This window comes from Orbicella franksi, chromosome 12, assembly GCF_964199315.1.
Source record: "Orbicella franksi chromosome 12, jaOrbFran1.1, whole genome shotgun sequence".
Classification (NCBI taxonomy): domain Eukaryota; kingdom Metazoa; phylum Cnidaria; class Anthozoa; order Scleractinia; family Merulinidae; genus Orbicella; species Orbicella franksi.
Genome location: NC_138156.1, coordinates 9,019,044 through 9,043,876, shown reverse-complemented (window position 1 = coordinate 9,043,876; position 24,833 = coordinate 9,019,044). Strand labels below are relative to the sequence as shown.

The window sequence follows — 24,833 nt, the reverse complement described above, 5'->3', positions numbered from 1 at the left end:
CACCATGTTTTAAAATTTTCCGAAGATTGAGGAGATTTCCCATCGGAATTTTTCCCGAAGACATGATGCGAACTTCTCCTACAAACATTTTGTAATTTTTCAGATGAAATTCTTGCATAGTCATCAGCAAAATTGATGCCTCCCTGATCCTCCCTATCTTCAAGTTTGAAATTACTGTGTAATTTTGCGGTGTAAAGATACGCTACCATTTTCATTAGTTAGCATTCGTCATTATTTTGCTACGCCCGGCAATAAAACTGCATTCGAAATATGCTCAGAAAGCTAACTTTCACAGGAAATGACAGAAAGGAACAAATGTAGTAAAAAGAACCTTTTGTTTACTTTTAACGATCGACTCTAACAAACTTGTGGAAGACGTGGAAAGCCTCTCCAGTCATCAGGGTGGTGTACCCACCCAAGTACATTCCCAACTACACCTTACTCCTTTTAGCATCACTACTTTTTGTAAACGAAGCTCGATTCAACGCTGTCACAAGGTGTTGTCTCACTAAATACAAATTCTGGTGACAGGTTCAGCTAGGATAGTAGCATTTCTGAACATAGAGGCCTGCCTGCAATTTGATGTATCCGGGAATTTTAATTTCGGTGATGTTTTTCACTCAACCCCTCACGTGACGAAACAGACAACTGAGGTTTCAAGTTTCTCGAGTCTTGTTTGGCATTCAAACGCCGCTTGTCTGTTTCAGTCTATAATCCGACTCCATTTATGAGACATTTTACAGTCTTAAATTCCCTTTTTCAGGAGCCTCCTGACCAAGGAAAACGTAGTGTTTGTGATCTAAGGTAAGTTCTTTAAAGCCTGACCGTATAAGATGCTCGCCTTTTCGTTATAATTTTCGGTTTTTGTGGACATTGAAATTAAGCGTTAATACTGTAATTGTCTGAAATTGCCACCAGCAAATCACTTCAATTATGTACTTTTGTCTCCTATAAATTGAGTTCTTTGAACATATTTACTTATCCGTCTTTTCTTGACTGTGCTAGAAAGCAGTTTCCTTGTACAAACTCATTGCGACTGAATGCGGTGCGAAAGCTTAGAATCGAAAGATCAGTGTTTGAAAATTACGTAAAATATTTGTTAAAAACACACGAAATGATGGTACATTTACTCATTTTCGGCGGCCAGTTATCGACATTTATGTAAAGAGACCTTTTAGAAGTTCCAACTCACAAAACGAAGCGTGAAAGAAAGATGGTAAGGGGACGCTCATCGCGTGCATTTCTCGTGTATAGACGTACAGAATAATCAGAATGCTGACGTGACTGAAAGCACCAGATTTTACAAAACTTACTTGGCCTTGTGTTATATCTATATTTATCAGTATGCCAGCTGACCATGAATTAAATATTGTCAAAGATCTTATTTATGCGATCATTTTCTCTTATTGTAGATGTTTGAAATATAAACTCTACCTAATCGCTATCTCTTCGCGGTTGACCTTCGCCATCCTCGTTTGACTCTTGTCTGGCATGGGTTGCTTGTCTGTCTGGCTGTAGGCAAATACTGTCATAAACGGCATACTTATTGGTTATGTATTCTGTATAAATAAAAAGAAAAAATAAATTTACCATAAAATGAAATAAAATAAAATAAAATAAAATATTAAACTTTAATAAATCTGCATTCTCTGGCAAAGTTTTCTTGGTAAAAAAAATGTTAAAATATCCGGTGAAAAAATTGTAGCAGTGCCAGACTGTTTATTAACTTCCTTATTAGTGAATAATTTACAACTAAATAGAACTTACCTTCTAGGCAAAACTGGCTTTTTTAATATTGCAGGACTTTTGCATAATCAGTTACATGTCTACTGTTTGCCTGTGTTTTTACATAGTAATTGTCATTGCCACATTACATTGGAAGTTTGTTTATTTGCAGGCTAGGAATCTTTGCTAGATAAATTTACTTGTACAGTGGTCAGGGCAAAAAAATTATTAACGATCATGTAACATATCAACAAAGGATGTTCACTGATTAATTAGCTAATACTTTCTACACTTTATATTCCTCTCTGTTTTAGCATCATGCTTACATGGAGTCTTTCGTGAATTCTCTGACAGTGGCAAATGTAGAATTGTCCTTACCTTATTCTGAAACTTTGAACAGTCTGGTCAATTACAATTCAGAACTCACCTACAATCCAAGGTCCACAGCTTCAAGTACAAATCAAAGAACAGCTCAGCTGGATATCAGCCGCAAGCTACCTACAAAGCTCTCCAAAAACCCAAGCACTTATGAAAAAGAACTACGGGATCTTGTCTTGAACTTGTATTCAGATAAGAAAAGACCTGTTGAAGAACGCAACCAATCGGTTGACATGGCCTCTTTTACTCAGGACCGTATGATCAACCGACCTCAAACCAAAGGTGCTTCATTCTGGGGAGCTTCGAAAAAAACTGTTCCTCAGCCCCTTGATATGATGCATGTGACAGAACCCCATCAAGGCCAGTCAGAATCTGGATCAGAGGGATATGGTTCTTTGGACAATGGTGTTACACAAATAGAGGGGAATGATATACAGAATCTACAAGAGCTGCAGGGGTATTTGGTGAAATTACACGACAGCAAGCAAGGTATAGTCATTTTAGTTTGCAGGGTGAACAATACAGCTTGTTTTGTGACCATGTTATCCTTGTTTTAGTCCAGGAAAATTCAAGGTAAATTTGAAGTAAGTTAAGTATATTCATTTCATAACCCACACTGACATGTTTCATGTCATTAGCTAATGTGTGACTTGCGAAAATCAGAAATGGGAAAAGAAGGGATATCTAAACTGACACATTACACTGTGTCTCTGATCACCCAGGTGTATAAATGGGTACTGATGAATTTATTGCTGGGGGTAACCCAGCAATGGACTAGCATCCCGTACAGGGTTATAGGAGGCATACTCATAGTTCTTGCTTAATGCTACAGAAACCAGGTTAACCTCCAGCGAGATGAGAAACTTTGGCCCAATGTGGACTTTACCACTTCCTGCCTCTTACCATTCCCTTCAGAACAGTTATATATAGCAGTTCATGACAAATGGCACTAACTGCTAATCAGTCAACAGAATGGAAACACTGCAAACTGGTGATAGAAAAGGCATGGAGATTTTACATTTCATGAGTCATAGGGAAGTTTACTTCAGTCAAGATGCACAGGGCTTTTCTTGATTCACAGGCACAAAAATGACCAATCACTGAGTCATAAAAATAACTTTTTTCCCATCCCTTTTGCCCAACAAGACCCAGTGTGCAATGTGGCTATTCAAGAAAACGTAGTTTTTCCTCTTTTACAGTGAAAGCAAAAGTTATATAAACGTACTTTGAAAATGTACTAGTAAAGATAATTGAGTAGAGATTCACGAAATCACTTTGAAATGTTATCCTTGTGTACTTTTTCCCATCAGCAGCAACATTAAAATAATTTTTATATCAAATGTAAAAATACTGAAATGACAAGTCACACACACTTACAAAATAGATGACTACAATTAGGATTTTGATTAAAAGAAATAGAACAAACTAATGGCAATTTTGCTATTAATTGGGAAGAGAGAGATTATCTACATTAGAACTGAATAGAGAGATTGAATGTCTTTGGATTCAGGGACAAGTGTTTGTTAGGGCAACACAATCTCGTTGCTAACAGTGATCTAGGCTGTATGGTTACCACATGACAAAGTTTTTTATTAATTTTTGACTCCTCTCTGGCATGTCACTGACAACTTTCTTCTAACCAATCAAAATCTGAGAAGTGTGGTGGGTAATCTAACGTTTCCCATGTCAAGCCCACTTGTTGGGATGTCACTCCACGTCCCCCGTCTCTTTGGGGGGAGCATTGCGTGACATCCCCAAAAACGGCTGTGGAGGAGACTAGCCCACTGGTCAATCATCTAAGATCTTGATTAGTCCAAACAAACAGAATCCTGTAGAAAATTGTTTAAAGGATTTCAAAGTGAATAGAAACATGTACCGGAGGCATGCGTAACTGCTTGTTCTTTTCTTGTTCCGCAGAAATGTCATCTCGCAATGTTAGCTTCTCTTCAGACCAGGTGACTCCATTGTTTGATGACTCTGGAATCCATCTGGAATTCACCGCGCCTTCTGACACCAGAATCTATGAGGTAGACAACGATGAATCTGCCACTAATGCCCAAAGGGAAGAGGTTGCCGAAAATCGCGAGTTTCACCGCATCCTGCCGGAGTTTCGAGGTCGCTCTTCATCTGTTATTGGGGTGGAAGGCGTAGAAAACGAAGTAGATGGTTATCTTGTATCAGATAGACTCGCTGGACAGTGTAATGGTTTTGTCACTCAAGGCCGCGATGATCAAACGCATATTTTGAATGAGGATTTCACATTAAAAAACGCAAGTTGCTCTGACCACGAAAACGGCGTGGATCTTGAAACCGCAGAGCAGGGTGTGGCCAAAGAACAGAAATCATTTACAAGAGAAAACTACCACGATCTTGCTCTTCAGCGCGCCGGTTTGGAAGGAAAGCTGGAATCACTGCAGGGAGAGTTTGCCAGTGTCCTAGAAGACAGGAAGTTACTTCAGATTAGGCTTCAAGCGGTGGAAGCACGACTGAGAGAGGAGGTGCTAAAAGCGCGGGAAACTAAGCCTACTGCTGTGTCCCTGGTGGACGAGCTGCGACGAAGTAAGTTTGAGTTAGAGAGTCAGCTGGACAAGTTACAGAGTGCGTACGAAGAAAAACATAGCAATCTTAATGAAGCGCTGGAGCAGTTGAAGACTTCCAGCACTACTATTCAAAATCTCAAAATTAAGTTGTCCTTGGTAGAAGGTGAAATCTACCGGAGGGAAGAAACGGTGAGCGCGCTTCAAGCGGAGATGGATAGCTTAAAGAAATTGCTGGAGGAGGCCAAAGAGCAAAATGAAGAATTCAAGAAAGAGAACATGGCTTTGAATGCAGATATAGCGAGGCTCGTCGATGCGAAGGAATGGCTCCAGAAACAGCTCGGGTTTGCTGAAGACGCGCGCACGAGGCTGCAGCTTGAAGCGAGCGAATTTGAGTCGACGTTAGCAGCGAAGAATCGCATGATAGAGCAGTTGAAATGCGAAGGAGCTCGTTCAAGTCAGCAACTCACAGAACTGCAACAGAGTTCACTCGAAGAAAAAACACAGATTCTGAAGCATATGGAGCAAGTTGAAGAAAGCATTACTCAACAAAACCTGGCTTTCAAAGAGATGGAAATTGATAAACAATCCGTGGAAAAGACTTTGGGAGCAAGAGTCGAGTCCCTCATGAGTGAAAATAGCAAACTCCTCAAGCTCATGAGCTCAGCTGTGGAGGTGCAAAAAGATCTTGACGCAGCTAAGCAAGATGTGATTTTGAAAGAGGCTCTGCTTGAAACCATCGTCAAGGAAAAAGAAGAAGTAAAGGAGCAGCTGAAGCTTGCCCGCGAATCTACTGAGGAATACAAAAGAAATCTTCACGAGTTGGAATCAAAATTTGACGCAACCAAACGGGAATTGAAGATGGCGCAAGACGATATAGGAGAAAAAGAGTGCTACATTGAAAAGCTTCAAGAAGAAAAGAGACTCTTAAAGGAAAATCTCGACGTTGCGAATAAGGAACGACTAGCGTGTGATAACGCCATTCACACATTGCGGCTGGATCTCGAAAAAGTTGATCGTCGTTTTAAACTGATGAAACGAGAACTTTCCGCAAAGAACAGTCAGCTCGAGGAAACAATTCGGCAAAAAGATGTGTTTGTTGGAGAGCTGCGTACATTGAGAGAAGGCTTAGAGAATCAGGTTGCCTTGGGCTGTGCCGTGAAAGAGGAGTTAGCACAGAAGGAGAAACTCGTTGAAGAATTTCAGGAGGTGAAAGACGCACTGGAAAAAGAGATCGCTAGTTTGGCTCAGCAGCTGGAATATTCACGAGGGGACATTGCAAGAGTGGTTAAGGAAAGAAATGAGATCCAGGAACAACTTCAGAGTGCAGCGAGGTAATGAGGTTATTTTATTGCTGGCTAGGAAATCTATTGTGGAAGTTGTTGAACCTAGTATTTGTACAGTATACATATTTAGTTCTAAGGCAGCGTCCACACCACGCCGGAGATATTTGAAAACGCAGCTTTATTTGTACGGTTACGCCTACCGTCCACACTAATCTGTTATGAAAACGGAGCTTTTCGAAAACGCTCTTTAAACCGGAAGAATTTGAAAACGCTGGCTTTTCGTTTTCGTCAGTGTGGACGGAAAACATTTTGAAAACAGAGCTATTTGAAAACGATGACCTCACGATAATCTTTTGATTTCCCTGCCTAGTTTTGTTCAAACACAAATCCAAATTGACTGGTGATTCTTGCGTTTTTAAATTCCTCCGGCGTAGTGTGGACGGAAAGCGTTTTGAAAACGGAACTTTTTGAAAGCGATGACGTCACGATAATCACGTGATTTCCCTGTCCGAGTTCTTTTCAAACACAAATCCAAAATGACCGGTGATCGTTGCGTTTTCCTCCAGCGTAGTGTGGACGGAAAACATTTGACGCGTTTTCAGGGTGAAACCCTCGTTTTCAAATTCCTCCGGCGTGTTGTGGACGGGGCCTAAACATTAAGTAAGCTTAATCTTTCACTATCTCCACACTGGACGCTTTCTGCATAAGGGAGAAACATTTATTGGATACAAATGTCACCAGTCTCTGTTTTCTATTGTTACTTTCAGGGATACTGTTGTGCTCGAAGAGAAGTTTCACAAATCGTTGCTGGAACGAGCGAGATTGGAAGGCGAACTTGAAACTACACAGCAGTCGAACCAAGATGAATTGGAAGCGCTTAGAAATCAAAATTCATCGTTCAGAGAAGAAATCACGACAGAAAGAACACACCTACAGGCAGAAGTTACAAAAGAGCGAGATAAAGTCATCAACTTAGAGCAGGAACTGAAATACCTAATGGACGAGATTATACGAAAGGAAGGTAAGCATAACCAGGAGCTGCAGTCTAACGGAGAGACTTTGGAAGAAATGAAAAACATGAAAGAACTGGCTGAACAAGAACTGAAAACGCTTCATAAAATCACCGAGCAAAGTGTGGCTGAACTGAAGAAAAGCTACGAAAGCCAACTGGAAGAAGCGCAAAATGATGTTCTTGCTCTTCAAGAGGAAAAAGTGAACATGGAGCAAGAGTATGAAGTATTCCGGAAGAAAGCAGAGAATCAACTTGGAGTGAAAAACCGAGATATAAGCCAAATGGAAAAAGAACTTTCATTCTTGAAGGAGACGCTGCAACAAAGGAAAGCCGAGGTAGAAAAAATGCAGATGTGCGCAATTGAACTTGAAAGAGAAAAGGGTCGGCTGGCTGGAGTGTTAGCAAGTCAGAAAACACTACGAGAGCACGTGGTGAAGATGGAAGGTGAAATAGCAACCCGAGAATCAGCCTTGCTTGAGGCGGCAAACGAGTTACAGAGATTGAAGAAAGACAAAGAATTACAGCAGAAGACAGCAAGCGAGAAAATCGGTAGTCTAGAAACGCAGTTGACGAACGTGAGGCAGGAAAAGAAGAATCTTCAGGATTCCTTCAGGAAGGAAAGACAGGAAAATGTTGCTTTAAGAAGTGAGATTGAGGAGAACGCTAACGAAAAAGTGGATTTGATTAAGGACTTAAGCGGTGCTGAGAAACAAATCAAGCAATTACAGGAAAAGGTTAAGAGCGAGGGCGATCAATTGAAGAGATGCATATCTCAACTAGAAGGGTTGAAGGAAAGCTTCGCCGAAGAGCAGACTGCGCGCGACAATTCACAAAGGAAATTGGAAGTGGTGTTGGAGCAAGAAGCAGCGAAGGATAGAAGAATGGAAAGCTTAGAATGGGAAGTTACTCGGCGAACCAAAGAGGTGGAATACCTAAAGGAACAGCTACGAATGATGGAAGAAAGACAACAGTTGGAAATGGAAAACTTGAAAACCGCGCTTCAAGTATCAAGGAGCGAAACGACTTCATTGCGTTCTGAGTTGTCTGAGGCGAGGAAGGCTAAATGTACTTACCAAACAAAGACATTTGAATTAAAAGATTCTCTGCTTACCGCCAGGCAAGTCACAGAGTCGTTAAAACAGGAGTTATTTGTGAAGCGTCAGGAGCTGAATTCCTTAGTGAATGACGTGCTGGCTTCCAGCAACCTGCTACTGCTACAAGAAGAAGTTACAAGGAAAAGAGAAGCTCTGTCTGACTATGAGGAAACACGAGACGACACAGATGGGGCTAAAAAGGAGTTTACCAACACCTTCAGGTAAAGATCCTATTTCAGCTAAAACACCCACCTATACGAACCTAGACGAATCAGTCAAGCACGTGTAGACTAAAGATGCTTTCATTTAAGGTGATCTGGATCACGATCAGGATCAGTGATCTAAGATCACCCGGATCATGGTGCATCAAAGTAGCCGATGAATTTGTAGCGTGTGAAGAAGCTCATGGGGCGAAGAGAGACCCCACCCCAACCTCCCCTCAACCCGCGGTCAGACCCTTCCAGCCGGAGCCTGTTCACAGGCTAATGAGTCCGTGACAAGAGTGGATTCATCTGTTCCTTCGATGCACCATGATCTGCATGAGTGATCTTGGATCACTGATCCTCATCCAGATCGAACCAGACGAACACACCCTAAAAATTAAAACGGGTTCTTATTTAGAACATAAGTTGCAGTTTATTGAAGTTAAAGAACTTGAAAGAATCATGGATCTAGAACAGGGTGTTAACTGTATTTCCTTAGAATTTAGTTTATTTTTTAGACATAGTTCTGTTTCTCATGAATAAGGGAGGTCACATCCATTTGGACAGGTCCTTTCAAGAAAACTATGTATTAATTTCTCGCTAGACACCACATATGCTATGTTGAACGTTTTGGAAATATAAAGATCTTATAAGTTTGTTTATTACTGAAATCAAAAACTGGCTATTTCAATTCTTGCAATTAGGCAAGGATGAGGGATGTCGTAAAAATGGCATTCCCTGGTTACAGTTTCATAGGGTCTAAAGGTGTTATCCCCCCCCCCCCCCGAGTCCTTTATATCCCTTACGTTTCCCTTCTTGACCCCTGGAGTAGGGTTTGGACTCTGTTATTGGTCCTCCCGTCGGCAGTGAAGCACTATGTGCTGCGTAGATCGCAATGTTAACCCACAAGAGGACATGTTATCCTCACACGCTTACGTTATACTTTTTTTAACCGTTTTCAGGCCAATTTCTGGTTTACAAGAGTGTATGTCTTTGCTCAGGTGGGTAAATACTATGAATGTCTGACATTTAAGATGCATTAAAAACGTTTTGCAAACATAACAACCATCATCGATGGTTAGCTTGTAAAACAGTTGCTCGAGTAAACGTATTAGCGAAACAAGTAATATGCATTTTAAGTGTGTAAAACAAACACATTCTGCAGTACGGTCTCGAAACAGGCATTTTCAAGTTCTCGAAACAGGTCAGTCAGGAAGGACACCTCCAACTGGGATTTTTCTCTCCTCGATTGTACTATGCTTATTTATCATTTACGTTTGATTTTCCTAGGTCACAAATCAGCAATCTTCAGAAACAGATGAATGATCACACAGACTCTGTTCAGACAGCCACTACATCTTGGAGGTAAAGAAATATTCTCATACCTGTCTATCTCTATTGTCATCTGTATCGCTTCGACTATAGGTAAGCAAGAAGCTTTGCGATCTTTTCCAGTTCGCGGGAAGAAAAATCGGGCAATTGTTTGGAAAATTAAAAATGCGACTGGACGCTTTGTAGAACAGCTATATCCCTCAAACTTGATTAATGCAATCCTTTATCTAGTATTTTAACTTTGCTATTCATAAATTGTTCAGAATTCAATTTTTAAGACAATTATTTACCAACGGATTCCCAAGCAAGCACTAATTTGTAACGCGTGTTGTCTGCCCGTCAAAATGGCTTCCAAAACCTTGATAAGGTCTATCGATAAATCTCGGATTTTCGAACTTCTTACAAATCAAGGAGCAGACAAACAATGCCATAACGTTGCTAATATCAGTCTTTCACCTCTCAGCCTATCTTGCTTTAGAACTGAACGTTAGTTTTTTTTTTTTAATTGGCAACGGTGCTGCGTCGGCCTAACTTCTACCCTTAGAGTACTTTTGTATGACCACGAGAACCTTATTTCATCTCAAGTACTGTCAGCGAGATACAGAGGTTTTTTGACTCTGTCAGCAACATAACTGTCGTCTAGTCGTCGAGTTGCCTGAGGATAGTTTAGTCATTCTGTGTTTGTAGAAGTACGAGCTTACCTGTGTTTCGAGATCTTGTTTTCTTGTCTTCACACGTCGCGAGATCGAGAGAGCGTGCTGTAAAATGGCACAGCTACCAGATTTTTTTCCCGCCAAAAGCCACTGATTCACAGGCGAACACGCGTACACCCTGGGGTAGTCGTAGTGGCAACACCTGTCAGACAGACGGGATGGGACAACTGCTGTGCACGTGGGTATATAGCCTTGTACACCTTCTGATAATATTACATATTTTGTGTTTTTTTGGAAACGTGATTAGCCCCGTTTATCTCTAGTTAGAATTGAACGTTGTCATTCTTGACACATTCAGCTCAATCAGCTGATAAACAAAAAATAAGCAAATTGAAAATTCATTATATTTCTGACCCGTCGCCTGTCGTGGTTGTGTAAACTCCCCTATATCTCATCTCATCTTTTTGTCATCATTTTTATTTTTTCTTGCAGGTCGTTTAAAGAAAATGTTCACCAGTTGCAAGCAAGTTGTAATTCTCAAAACAGTCAGCTGCTGACAGCCGAGAAGGACAAATGAACTACTAACAGAGGCTCTCTAAGGCGCATGCGCACCACTACAAACCTTTAAAGGGTTATAGAAAGAACGGAGAACGTTTCTTTGTAGTAGTCGGTAAAAATACCTAAACAACTTTCCACAGAAAGGCTCAACTGTTATTAATTAAAAAATGTTTAAGTACAATACAATGTTATTTCCCATTATATAAATGTAACAACAGATTTTCTCAGTAACAGACAATTATTTTACTTTCTTAAAATCGAATTTATTTTCATATATATGATACATTTTCTAATTAACATATTTTATATATTTTTTTCGATCTTATTTTCCAGGTTTGTAAAAATAAATACTATTAAATTATTTTATTTTGCCGTGGACAACGATATTAAATAAAATTAAATACCTTTAAATTTCGTCATATCATAGCAATAATTCCTACTAAAAGGGCAGTGCTTTGAACATGTTTTGACGTAAAGAATGAATTCAGCATCCTCAAAGTTAAGGGATGTCTCTGACGGAGGGGGGAATTGAGAAGGGGCGTGCGAGGAACAAGAATTGGCGCCTGGGAAAGAGTTAGCGACGAGGGAAGGCGCGTTCTGACGTCATACCTTTGCTACGTAACAAGTCGGTATGAATTTGGTGATGGTTGCTTCAAAGCGTAACTGTTGACTGAAAAATGTACCGTGTTTTCGTTGTCTCAAAGTGAAGCTGCCATCCAGTATACTAGAAAAGGGTTACAGTTTCGACAAAATGTAAACCATGTGACCGCGTTTTCAAATCTGGCTAAAATGATTTGAATTTTAACACAAATGTATTCGCTATGTAGCATTCCAAAGGTTTCTATATTTATTCAGTATGAATCTAGCGTTCTATCACGAAAGCCGTTCTCTCATTGACAACGCTTCTCACAACCTATATTTTGGAGCTGTCCCGTCACCAGGCACCGTTGCATTTCTTCGGTGAAAGGCGGGAAACAGGAACGTGAGGTTTGATGGTTAGGTGGTGAAACAAAGCAAGTGCAAGAACTCTACATGTCAACCTGCACCGTACTTCAAACAAGTAGGATGGTATGGTGAAGAGGCACTCTCGCGCAATTTCCTAAACTCTGTCTAGTATTTTTAGAGCTGGAGCATAATCACAAGCATGAGCATAAGCATAAGCGAAAACGGCCGCGATATAAACATAAGCATAAGCAGAAACTAAGAAGAACAAACACACTTATTTGTCTTGTGCAAGTTTTCACTAGTAACGCGCTCGACATAAGCATAAGCACAAGCACAAGAAAAACAGAACTAGTTCGTTTTTCTTGTGCTTATGCTTATGCTTATGTCGAGCGCGCTACTAGTGAAAACTGCACAAGACAAATAAGTGGGTTCGTTCTTATGTTTCTGCTTATGCTTATGTTTATGTCGCGGCTGTTTTCACTTGTGCTTATGCTTATGCTTGTGCTTTTGCTTATGCTCTATCGAAAACCAGCCTTAAGAATCACTCTGACCAATCACAAGAGACGTAAACAGCTCCGTGAACCAAGCGCGGGAAAATGTACGTGTGCATCCCGCGATTGGTTTTGGTTTTGCTTCTCATTTGGTGAAGAAAGTGGCGCGAATTTTGACAACCAAACAAAAACTGAAGTAAAGCAAAAACAAAGCAAACGCAAATTACTTTCGACGCTCAATTGAAAACCGCTCTGTGTGTATAGCTTTCAGCTCATTTTAGCGAATGTAGTATATTTATCATTAATTTAGTTAAAGTCCATGAAATATGATTGGGTCCCATTGTCTGAATTACGACTTTCAAACCGAAGCAGAGTATCCAACAACTCGTCTCCAGTCTTCGTGCCACCCTGTTCTAATGTGATGTTAAGATATCGCTGGCGCAGCAAATGAGCAGCGGCCTTGGGTTGCCTTTGACGAGTGAGGATTCCTTTCTTGTTGCCGCCTACTCGTGTCGTACCTTGAAGAGGAAAAGCATACAAGAATAGGTACAGAAGTACATAAGTAATAGGCCCAGTTGGAATATTGCTCCAGTAGTGGTGCACTGCATTTGTGCGCGCACCGTCTTCGCATAAAACAGTGTTGAGTTTTTGACAATATTCGTTTTTGACAATAGTTTTTGACAATATTCCCATCATCATCATCATCATCATCAACATTGTCATCAACGTCATCATCATCACCATCACCACCGTCGTCATTATCATTATCACCTCATCTCACTCAGGTCCTTTTGTATCAATGTCGTTAAACCACAAAGCTAACAAAAGTAAATAAATATTTTTAGATGTTATGAACTCACCCTGTTGCGTCATGAAGTCTGCAAAGTTCCAGATCATCTCACCAATAAAAAATTCCTTCTTCAGTCTATCAAATACTGGGAAATACTGCAATAGTGTCTCTACCTATAGTGTACATGATAGGAGAGTGTTATTTTTTCATGTTAAAGTCATAGAGGTAAACCATAGAAGACAGGAAAAGAGAATTCTGCCTGCGCCTTGATGGTCATTGAGGCCGTAAACCGGCTCGGTAAAAGAAAACATTTGGGGCCTTCGTTTCCCTGTTTTTCTTTCCTCCAAGTTGAGAAGGCCTTTTTAAAAGATACTGTAATGACTGTCGTAGACCCCAAACCAAAGTGATCCAATCTGGCCAATCACAACGCGTCTAATTACAAATTTGCGCGGAAAAAATTTCAGAACCCGATTCACGATTGGTTTTAGTTTTGCATCTGATTGGCCGAGAATACAGCATGTTTGTTGCTATCAGTTCGACCAGGTTACACTCTCATTTTGAACCCATAACAAAGCAATAATCCCATTTGGCACTTACTTGATATTCCTCTGAAAACATTACCGCTGGTTCCTGCAAGGGATTTAAACATTTTAATAAAACATTATTGACGTGGCCCTCATGTCAATTTGTTCATGCGTTCGACGCAAGCACGAGGGGCAAAACAACACATGTTTACTGCGGTGAGAAAGACGCAGTGATAAACGCAATGATGAAAGGAAATCTTTCTTCTCTTTCGTTTTCCTTGTGCTTGCGTGTAAACCAGAATAACGAGAGAACAAGAGGTTCTTTACCAGGCCTCTTGGTGACATGTAAAAGACTGGTTAACACGCACTACGTAAGCATAAGTACAATCAGTTCACAAAAATTAAAAGGTATTTCCCTTACGGTTGTCACGTTGTGCTTATGCAGCAGTAAACCACGCGTGAACACCCCTGTAATGGTTCCTACTCTACGACTGCACGACCGGATTGAGATCTCGGCGTTTATAACAAAATTTAACTTCTCCCAATGTTAAACGCATTTCTGAAGTTATCTATATCATGTATATGGGGTGTTAATTGTTGCACACTTCCAAATAACTTGAGTGAGGCAACCCGGACGTGACGTATAGAAAATAGCGACCCACACATTGGTAATTGCTTCGAATTGCACATAACAGCCAGCGTTCAGAGAACGCGGAGCTCATAAACTCTTATCGTATTTGCAAAAAATACTCCTTATTCCCGCGACTGAAAAAGTTACACGCCTTTAAACAATTAAAAGGGAGAAGCTAGCCAATAATCACTTTAACTAGCTAAAAGAAAACGCTCAGCGACCCAGTAAAAACATTTTCTCCATATGGAGACTCATGATGTCAATTTTGCAGGCACGTACCACGTGCATACCAGCCACAGTATCAGCTCCGTATTCAGCCTGTACAACCGGTTTGGCGTAAGTATCAAACCAGTCTCTGAGTTCCCGCTCCACCTGTTTCGAAATAAGTTGAGTTTGTCCAAAGTCGTGGTACCAGGCGTAATAGCGGTTGCAAAAAATCACATCACAGAACTGCACCTGGAAAAGATGAACGAGATCAGAGGCCTATAGTGTATGTTGTTCTGAAGCTCACAAACAGTATCTCATAAGGATTTTATAGCTCGTGTTATATAGCTAGACCGAGAAACGGTGGCGTGGAAAAGTTAATTTAAAGGAGTTCAGTAACGGTATTTTGAGTTATTTTGACTACATACAAAATTGCCTTTAAACTGAAAACAGTAGTCAACTAAGATAGAAAAACACCAAAGAGATAATAATAAACAATAAAGAAACAAGGATGGTTAAGGTTGAAGAAGATCATCACGCATTACAAACGACGAACCTGAAAAATTTACGCTAAAATTTTCGAGATTCGCAAACGGTGAAGTAGCTCCTCACAACTGAACGTAATTACTTTACGATGTTGTTGTTTTAACATTATTGCTAAAACGATTGTAGTGGGTACAGGGGAAAATTACTGGGCGCTGCCCCCTCCTATTCCGGCCCCTCTACAAACAAAAACGTTCGCCACGCTTCTAAATTTTAGTTAATAGACTTGTTAGTCTAACAGTAGCCTACTGGAGATCAATCAGAGTTTCTTTGGAGAGAGAGTGGAGTTTAACGTTTGTAGTCGCCATTGATTCAAACCAGAGTTGACATTGGTCATTAGGTAGAATAGATCGTTAAGGTTACCCAAGCTTTGTTCGTTTGCACAATTTCGTTCTCGTTTGAATGGTGTGGAGTTTGCAGGGTGCCAGTTTATGAACTGTATATACTAACTCGAATTTTTAATATTAGGACTAGTTGGTTTTAGGAGTATTTTATATTTTAATTCTGGCTTTATCTTAGTGAATATAGTAATTGTAAGTAGTAACGTTATTGTCAATAGTCGTGCGTTTTTGTCATGAGCCCCTAGCTTGGGAGATTGGGCAATCACTCCCTACGTTTACGACTTAAAATAAAGTTACCTTACCTTACCTAACAGTATTAAAAGGGAAAAAAAACTGAACTAGAAGTATCATTCCTTACAACTTTATCGTTCCAAGCTTTGAACATGGTAACAAACGTCACTGGTCGCGTAGAATCCAGTTGGCGAGTCAGGTCAAACAGAGCTCTGGAGAAAATAAGCAAAAAGCAAAGAAATTGTAAGTTAATTATTACCGTGACGATGGCCCATCGTGAAACAACTGATGTTCGTTATATCGATCACACCACAGAGAACCAGAGACGCTGCCAAGCTGTTAAGGCCTGGCCAAAGAGTGTCGTGAGCAGACGCAAGATGTGAAATACAGTGATTTACGTTGAATTTCAGTAATCCAAAATATACGTTTTTCTTTGTTGGTTTAATTAAGAGTCACCAAATCTTTTCATGTCACTTCTGAGAATTTGGAAGTGCATCAAGACAATATCGCTTAGCTGATGATTTTCTGTATTCTCGTCACCTGTTTGCTCAATAATGTATAGGTATTGTAATGAGAAATTAGATTTTGAACACTCCCGGGAATTAAAAAATCGCGTCAGCTACAAAACCAAGATCATCACTCCTCTTTTCAAGAACTTCGAGACAGTAAACTAAATTTGGGTCGAGTTCTCGTTTGCTTCCTGTATGTGTGGTGAATAGCTTTTTGTGGTTGGCCATTGCATAATTAATAGAGGAAAATGGTTATGAAACCCGACAAATTTCTTTGTCTTTCTCACACATGTGCTCTCGAATGTGCGCAAGCTTTCTTGGTGTAAATAAAGTAGCAAGTCCAAACAGGATGGAAATTTGCACCTTGTGACTCTGTTTGGTGAGGTCTTTAACCTTTGTGACAAACGCACAAGGCTTAATTGCCGTGTTAACTAGAGTTTGATGTACTAAATTATCTTGAATCTGATTCTCAGTCTTCCAAACTTGAAGTTCCATATCTATGAACCAAAAAGCTATTAAAAAGAAAGGGCGCTCCGTTAAGAGGCTTTAGAAATGGCAGAAGCACAAAGTAGTCAAAAAGTTAGTGTTGACCAACTGGTTGTATGTTCTTACTTGAAGTAGGGAACAGATTTTTGCTTGTCACTGCACGGTTCATTGGCTACTGACCACATGACGACTGCTGGCCTGTTCTTATCGCGGCGGATCAGTTCCTCCATGACCACTCTGTGATGTGCCAAGGATTCTTCACCCAAGTTGTTACTGAAATGAAAGAAAGGTAACAGAAAGAGAATTAGGCTTAAAGACAATAACATAACAAAAACGAAAATAACTTTTGGCTGTAGAAAATTATTCCAATTTGGCTTTGGAAGATTTGCTAATGAAATCATATATTTAATCAACTGAGCAAATTATTTTTCAATACTGTGCACGTCTAAGAGAGTAGGTAGGTGGAGGGGGTGGGAAAGGAAAAAAAGGAGCAATTTTGAAGCATTATGACAACATTTATTACAAGTAAAAACTGGATCATTGGATAATGCAATTCAAGAGTTTTCAATGGCGTTAAGACATCATAGTACATGAGCCATAATGTACCATGCTATAGAAATATGGTAAGTGCACACATAGATTTTGGAGGCATTTTTAATTTTTATTCTATGTTAGTTTTCTATGTGTTGGGGGCGTTTTTAATACAAACATTATTCCACTTGCACTTGTTGGATATGAGATAAATATAGCCAACTTGGTGCTACATGCCTTGTTGGTGATTTACCATCTCATATCCAACACGCACTTGTGGAATAGTTGTTGATATTTAGGCACCTGTTACACAAATCAAAGAAATTCTAGAGGGCCCTGAGCTCAAATTTTAAGGATTCCTATAGGAACATATTTTGCATTCTATTCCCACTCATCCAGCATGACCAAAGACCAGAGCATGTAATCTATTGGATAGTAACAATCAGAGACTTCTTTGAATACTAAGTGGCACAAATTAGCCAACTAGGACACTTAATCTCCAAAGTAATATACAAAAACACAAACACAAAAAAACATCAAGTATTTGTAAGATTCAGAAGAGAATTAGAGACTTACGGTCTAATGCCAACTCCAGGACACTCATCTACAACCACAATTCCTTCTCTATCAGCCATGTCCATGATTTCATCAGCATAGGGATAGTGACTCGTCCTAAAGCTGTTTGCACCCAGCCACTTGAGCAGGTTGAAGTCCTTAGCAATCATGGCGTAATCAAGACCTTTACCACGAATCTAACGTGAATTACAAAGATGGTTAGTTATATCTCAGAAGGTCATGCTGCATGAATTGCACATCCAGAATTGCCTCCTCCTTGGCACATTCTGTCTCTAGAAGAATCATGGACAAAGAAGTGTGTGCAGTGGAGGGTTCTGCTTGACACCCTATGCTCTCCCACGGGGAGAAAGGAATGATGATGATGATGACGACAGTGATGAGGATGATGATGATGACGATGACGATGATGATGATGATGATGATGATGATGATGATAAATGAGTGAGCACAATGGGTGTTCCTTTGTTAATCAGTGTGGGTGTAGGTCATGTCAGGATGCTATTTATTGTGACAGGAATGTCTGGGATTGAGCTATCCTTCAGGGCCCCAAAAGATGACGAACTGGGCTGTCTTAAGTCCTTGCAGTTTCTTGCATGGCACCTCTAAGAGCAGCATCAGCTAGCGCTTGCTCTCAAAGTTTTCTCTTAAGTGATCACTATCAAAATACTGTTTCTTAGACCTTTGAATACATGTACCTTCCACAAAGGCTATGGCATCACAGGATGATGCTACTCAGTGTAACAGATCTGCAATTCTTACAAAGCCATGTCGCTTCACAGCTCTCTTTATGCCAACGATGCTAGCCAGTTACTTAGAATGAATAATAGATCACTGCCAATCACTACTAGAGACACCTTTTAGAAATGACACTTCCACTGAAAGATGACTTTCCAATTCCGCTGCCTCCCCCTCACCAATTGTTGTGTTGCTGTGAAGGTCTGTGCAAATATATCCCAACACTGGTTCTTGGAGGAGAGGAGGGGGGAAGGGGAGGATAAAAATGGATTAAGCATTCAGAAATCATTGTAAACATAATCCTGATGCAACAAGACTTATTCATATATACATTGTAAGGAACACTAAACATTCCACTTAAGATGATCCCACAAAAATGATGATAAGTTACTTCTTACATCAGCATCCTCATGTTTTCCAAATCCTTTGAAGTAAAATGGCTTGTTGTTTATGAGTAGGCTTGTTCCTTCAACTTTGACAGTTCTAATTCCCACAGGGAGATAATACACATCTTCCAGCATAAACATGGTAGAGCGGGTGATCACCTGGAGATATGAAGAAGATATATCAAAATACACATAGGGGCCAAACCACCCCCCCCCCCCCCCCGGACCCAAATGTTTCGTCAGTTCCTGGGTATTTCACATTATTTCGCATTACTTAAAAAGTATTGACTCTTTCTACACCAAACTTGGCAGATGAGCAGGAGACCTATTGCCAATTATATTTACATGAAAAAAGTTGTGACGTCACAGTGATGACGTCATGTTTTTTGCCACTTTTGAAGTTTTTAAGATGCATATTTTTTACAATGTGTTTGAAAGAGCACATCAGGGGAAGTTGAAACCTGAAAACATTTTGTCCATATCACAAAAATTAAATGAAATATGGCATTTTTAATCATGAAACATAACTCTGCAAAATATGGGTCCCCCCCTTGAGAAAAATCCCCAAATTGGAGCCATAATTTTGTTCCAACAAATGCAGCTATGTTGCATATGTGATGTGCCAGATGACTAAAGCAAAAATAAAGAAGAAAATCGGAATAAAATATTATCCCTCTAGTGTTATTGCATTAAAATTAGTTTTGTTACATCATAAACTGTGACGTCACCCCTTTTTTTACTGTTAATACCATCTTAACAAAGCTGAAAATCAAATTTCTAAAACCATACGATTTTTGACAACATCAAGCTTTCTATTTTTCTAGATTATTAGCTTTCCTAGAAAAATACTGAAAAAAATAAACCAGAGAGACTGACTTAAGAAGGACAGTATGGTTAAGCAAACTCCGGGGGGACAGCAAAAAAATATTTAATTTACCATATCTCGAAAAATAATCATCATAGCAAAAAACGGTTTCCGGTATTTTACTCCTCAAGTGAAGGCCTTTCCACTGACACAATATTTACATCAGATTTTACAAAAACTTATAGCACGTTTTGGTGACGTCATCAATTATGACGTCATAATCTGACATTTTGTCACAACTTCCGAATTAAAATAAACTGGAGAACAAAGAAAGCTCATCTGCCAAACTTGTTTCAGAAATATATAAACCAAGCAAATATAGCCTTCATGAAACATTAGGGGGGTGGTTTGGCCCCTACATGATAACAAACTGGGGCACTGGACAAATACATTGAAAGAAAAGATAAGCCCATGGAACAGGGAAACTGTACGCATATGGATTGGGTTATTGCTGACCAAGCACGAGGTCAAGATGGTTGAATATTGGCGGAGTTCTTTTTGGTGTGTTTATGAACCAAGACCCAGAAAAAAAAAGAAGAATGCTGATATTAAGCCATCTTGACCAAACATTAGCTTGGTCAATGAAGGATTATCATAATGGCACAAAAAACACCATTTTCTTGCGGGCCCCAAGTGGGCAAGATAGCCCCATCTTGCCTGCTCAGGTAGTCAATCACAGCACAGGATTTGGTTCATCTTGCCCGCTTGTGGGCTTAGCCATATAATAAAAGAAAATAGTCCATGATAGCCATTTTAGTAATTTCTTGAATAGTAATTTAGGTTGTTAATTAAGTTGGAATCATGTATTATTAAATGTAATAATAAAAATGATAAATGAATAGTAATTAAAATAAAATCAGTTTATTCCTAATTTGCTTTAAAATGGTTTTCAGTTGAGTGTCGAAAGTAATCAAAAGACAAGCAATTACTTTGGTTTTGGTTTACTGTAACTACAGTTCGGGACTGGCTGAGTAGTCTAATTGGTAAGTAATTGGTTTAGTTTTGGTTAATCCAACACGCAATTGAAATCCACTCTAATTTCTTTCTTTCTTTTCTTTGTTCTTTTTTTTATTGCAATACTACACTTTATGTACAATTTTACAAAAAAAACTAAAGTTACTTACATCACTATCTATCACTTCTTACAAATTACAAATTACAATACCAATCAACATTGCTTACAACACTAACAATATAACAAACTTTTTTTTTTACGGGAGTTAATTCTAAATACCAATGCTCTAATTTCTTAATACATTAGTAAATGATGCACAAAATAAATACTATATGAACTAAATTATTATAAATAGTAAAATATTTTTACCTTCAGCGAGTACAAATAAGCAGGCTGATCACTCATTCCAATTGGCCACCATAGCACTGGATTCTTGACTGACAGCGTTCCTTCAAACACTTCAGGGCCTCCCGCTGAAGCAACAACAAACCCTGATTTATCAAATAACTCATATTGCATGGTGATGTCGTCCTTTGGAAGCATGACAATGTTACTGATGGATGAAACTGTCGCAAGAACTTTAACTTCACCATCATTATCTGAGAATGATGTTGTCACGGTGATGTCAGAGAGATAAATGGCAGGTGTGGTGTACAGCTTGACTGGGCGATGAATACCAGCATAGTTGAAGAAATCAAAAGTGTACTTCTGGATAAAATATCCAGGAGGATACCTAGAAAAAATTATCGAAAATCAAAAAACTATTTTATTAGTTGAATGTTTACTAAACATGCATTATTATAGGGCTCGAGACAAACTTTTTAATAGAACAATAATGATTGTACTGTTAATTGCAATCTGCAATTATTGTTGCGAATGTAATGTTGCAACATAGAAGCTCAATAGTACAGCTGGGCTGTCAGGGCCATAACCCATAACACCTGTTGTGGCTGAGTACGTTTGATTTTCCCTTGATGCTACAGGTGAACTTGCCTGTTATTGATAGAATTCACCCATAAAGTAACAAGTTTACTACGGGTGTGGAGAACAAGGCTACAGGTGACTCAAAACTTAACATTTGACAGTCCTGGTACAGGAGTAATTTAGAGTGCTGGAAATCCCCACCCAGGTATTTCCTCCTGAGTGTTAGCCCTAAAAAGGAAATGGAGTCCACATATATAAGGTAAACAGAAATTCTTTAGCTTGATGGGGATTTGCACCCACCTTGGGTTGATTTCTAGATTTTACCACCAAATTACAACAATTCTCAACTAGCGCTAATTTCCACTGGTCAGGTTTTCATACCATATTATTTTGTTTGGTATCTGGAACTAAAATTCTTAAAACTGTTGGTCATGGCAGGACTCAAAAAAAAACAAAAAAAAAACTGGAATTCCTGCTAGCCCTTGGGACAAGTAGCCCTAAAATTTTGCTTGCCCTGGGCAAGTCTTAGTTTGCTCTTTTATGATTTAGTTGGCAGACAACTTGCCTGATGCCTTGCCAATCGGGCAAGTGAGAGTGAAAAGTTACCTGCTCAGAAGGAGAATTTACTTACCCGAGACAACTGTACGGCAATTTTTTCAAGCCCTGCATGGAGAAGTTTAATTTATCTGAGATATATACCCTTTGCCTATCACACTGTGATTAGCTTTACATTGATGCCAAGTTTGATTTTCAAAAAAGTACCATAAGAATATTATGGTATTTTACTAGCCAATATAAACCGACAAACCACTCTTGAATTTTTATAGGGGCGTACCTGAACTAAATTTGAAATATTGTTAAAAGGAAAAGGCGACCAGTGGAATTTATTGATGTCTACTCTGATGTGTGTCAGTCAAATAATTTGACTGACACCCATCAGAGTAGATATCAATAAATTCCACTGGTCGTCTTTTCCTTTTATAAGATTCCATTTATGAAATAATTATTTATAGTCAATAACGTAAGGTAAAGAGCTCAATAGAACAACAAAAAGTCTCACCAGTCTCCCCCTGTGAGATACTGTATCTCTCCTGGGGGTAGGGTTGTTGGTGTAAGTGTGTTATTGACTGCGGCTGTGATTCTGTTTGGTTTATCAAAAGTGAGCAGAGGCGTCACTTCAATTTCAAATGGCAGATGGCCTCCTGAATGATCCATAACTTGTTTACCATTCAACCACTAAAAATAAAAAGACATATGGAACAAATGATGGACTGATGTTTCAAACTAAATTTAGAATTATCATCACTATTAATTATATATCTATATGGTCTTTTTGTTAGCCAGATGGACGAATAACGTTATCTGTTGAAAATAATGTCAATTTATGTATTTATATAAATGAAATTAAGTGTAAAGAAAATCAATCTTACCACAATAGTATTGTAGTTTGTGCTCTCAAATCTTAAGACTACCCTGGTTGTGTTGGTTTCCCATGACCTGGGAACATAAACTTCTTTCTCATACCAAACCCAACCAATAAAGTCTCTTAGTTTCCTGTCCTCAGTGATGTCATTGTAGCTTGATGGAACTGGCATAGGAATTACTTTTCCAGACTAAAGAAAAAGAAGAAAAGAAAACCAATCGATGAAAATCAAAGATAGAACATGATAGCAGAAGTATGTTTGAAAATTCCCCAAGTTGCTAAAAAGTTATCTGACTTGAGAATTTTGAAGCTATAATAAATAAAAATGGACTGGTTTTCATTTGAATGTTGAAAAGTAATTGATTTTGCATCACTACACACCAGGATTGGCTTAAAAATCTTGTACCACTTGTTCATCCAATCAGAAGTAAAACCAAAACAATTGCTTGCGTATGTTTTACCATGCTTTGCCTCAGCTACATGAAATTATGTCGACTTATGATTCCTTTACTGGATTGTCTGCAACCATTGTGATTGGCCTGAGTTATTACTTTGGTTTTGGTTTTACGACACTCAATTGAAAACTACTAATTGATGTAGGTGGAATGCAGGAGGAAGGGTTGCTTAATAGTAAATTTGCTAGACTCTGGGGTCTTGAAAACCAAGACTACACGAACGATGTCACACTTCTCTCACACAGAAATAGCAACAAATCCAGGAGAAAATGAACATGCTTTGCAACATTAGTTTTTTATCATCAACCTATATCTAATATCTGCTTGCAGTATCAACACAGTGTCAATCCCAACACTGGATCAACTGCAAATTCTGCTAATGAACATTAAGAAATATAAAGAGATAATATTATTATCTTTTGACCTTGTTACTAATGTTAAGCTCTTCTTTTTTCTTTTCTTTTAAAAATGGGGTACTAAGTCAATACCACACACCAAGCATCTAAAAATCTCTTCTTTTGATACGGAAAAATTTTTGTGGAAAAGGCTTTCGTGTAGTTTATGATAAATGAGAAAAAATAATTAAATTAACATTGAAAAAGGTCTTCAAGAAGTTTATTGAATTTTTTTTAATTTTATTGAAATTAATTATTTAAACATTGAAAGGAATTAGATTCTTTTCTTCAAGCCGTGAATTTATATTCAGTATTTAGTGCCTCGACAAAACAAAAACGTAGTAAACTGCATCGGAAAGGAATTAAATTTACTTCATAACCCAGGAAAGATTCTCAATTTCGTTTCGGCTAAAAAGCAGAACGGTAATTCCATACGCCCGTTTGCTTTCAATGGACTCGATATTTTGAGGTACAGGTTTAGTTGAGTTAAGTTACAGGTAAACATAAGCTTAAATACAAATTGAAAGAATTTGTTTTCTAAAAAAAGTCAACGTCACCGCACAAATTATCTAACTTGACTAAAATTTTCTTAAAGGGAATCCATCGTATGGTTAAAGGAGGATTCCCTGACAGTTCTTCCTGTGTAGTTCGTTTCCGCTTGCAATTAAAATACTGATTTTCTAACACATGTAATCAACGCAAACTTAGAATCTTAAGGTAGAGATGCAATTTTTATCTCTAGGTTAATCGTAAATGTCTTTAATCAAACGGGTTCTGGTATCACTATCTCTATATTTCTAGACTTACCTGCCACAGTGGTTTAGCAAACCACATATTCTCGAAGCCGCCATTTCTGTTGACTGACATATCGGCGCGAAAATCCCACATACCACTGAGGTCCTTGACTTCTCGTCTCTCAGAATCTTTAGGAAATAACATGCCAGGTAGAGCAGCCATTATAAGGGAGATATTCAAAGCCGTTACGATAAAAACAGAGTGGAAGAACATCTGTAACGACGCCATGTTGCGCTCACAAAAGACCCGCGAGACTCCCGCGAAACCTGTTGCTTGCACCAAGTTCCTCTCCGTTCAAAATTGTTTTCTTCAGGGGAGGG

General features: G+C 39.0%; 2 protein-coding genes across 3 annotated transcripts; one reads left to right on the top strand and one right to left on the bottom strand.

The window, feature by feature from the left end:
- Window positions 1–256: 256 nt before the first annotated feature.
- Window positions 257–11,005, top strand: LOC145462782 (uncharacterized). Of its 2 annotated transcripts, XM_081446382.1 has the most exons (7): window positions 257–804; window positions 2,040–2,592; window positions 4,021–5,974; window positions 6,694–8,253; window positions 9,198–9,236; window positions 9,526–9,600; window positions 10,713–11,005. In XM_081446382.1, exons 2-7 carry the CDS (start codon window positions 2,052–2,054, stop codon window positions 10,795–10,797), a joined length of 4,254 nt encoding a protein of 1,417 aa, XP_081302508.1. In that variant the 5' UTR covers window positions 257–804; window positions 2,040–2,051; the 3' UTR covers window positions 10,798–11,005. The 2 variants fall into 2 exon arrangements, with proteins under 2 accessions (XP_081302508.1, XP_081302509.1); XM_081446383.1 differs by having other exon boundaries at window positions 257–2,592.
- Window positions 11,006–11,028: 23 nt separating this feature from the next.
- Window positions 11,029–24,752, bottom strand: LOC145462786 (beta-glucuronidase-like). Its single transcript, XM_081446391.1, has 12 exons — window positions 24,526–24,752; window positions 22,876–23,058; window positions 22,506–22,681; window positions 20,891–21,254; window positions 18,714–18,860; window positions 17,581–17,756; window positions 16,600–16,746; window positions 15,606–15,690; window positions 14,439–14,615; window positions 13,602–13,634; window positions 13,075–13,177; window positions 11,029–12,732 (listed from the first exon to the last, which is right to left on the bottom strand). The coding sequence occupies exons 1-12, from the start codon at window positions 24,739–24,741 to the stop codon at window positions 12,521–12,523; spliced, it is 2,019 nt and encodes a 672-aa protein (XP_081302517.1). The 5' UTR covers window positions 24,742–24,752; the 3' UTR covers window positions 11,029–12,520.
- Window positions 24,753–24,833: the final 81 nt, after the last annotated feature.

What these genes read in the sequence shown, in the direction of transcription:
- LOC145462782 (XM_081446382.1), top strand. Translation starts at nt 2,052, where the DNA reads ATGGAGTCTTTCGTGAATTCTCTGACAGTGGCAAATGTAGAATTGTCC. An exon ending in ATTACACGACAGCAAGCAAG is followed by an intron (nt 2,593 to 4,020) that starts GTATAGTCATTT and finishes CTTGTTCCGCAG; the next exon opens with AAATGTCATCTCGCAATGTT. An exon ending in GAGTTTACCAACACCTTCAG is followed by an intron (nt 8,254 to 9,197) that starts GTAAAGATCCTA and finishes AACCGTTTTCAG; the next exon opens with GCCAATTTCTGGTTTACAAG.
- LOC145462786 (XM_081446391.1), bottom strand. Translation starts at nt 24,741, where the DNA reads ATGGCGTCGTTACAGATGTTCTTCCACTCTGTTTTTATCGTAACGGCT. An exon ending in TTGCTAAACCACTGTGGCAG is followed by an intron (nt 23,059 to 24,525) that starts GTAAGTCTAGAA and finishes CTTTTTCTTTAG; the next exon opens with TCTGGAAAAGTAATTCCTAT. An exon ending in GAAAACATGAGGATGCTGAT is followed by an intron (nt 17,757 to 18,713) that starts GTAAGAAGTAAC and finishes AATTCACGTTAG; the next exon opens with ATTCGTGGTAAAGGTCTTGA.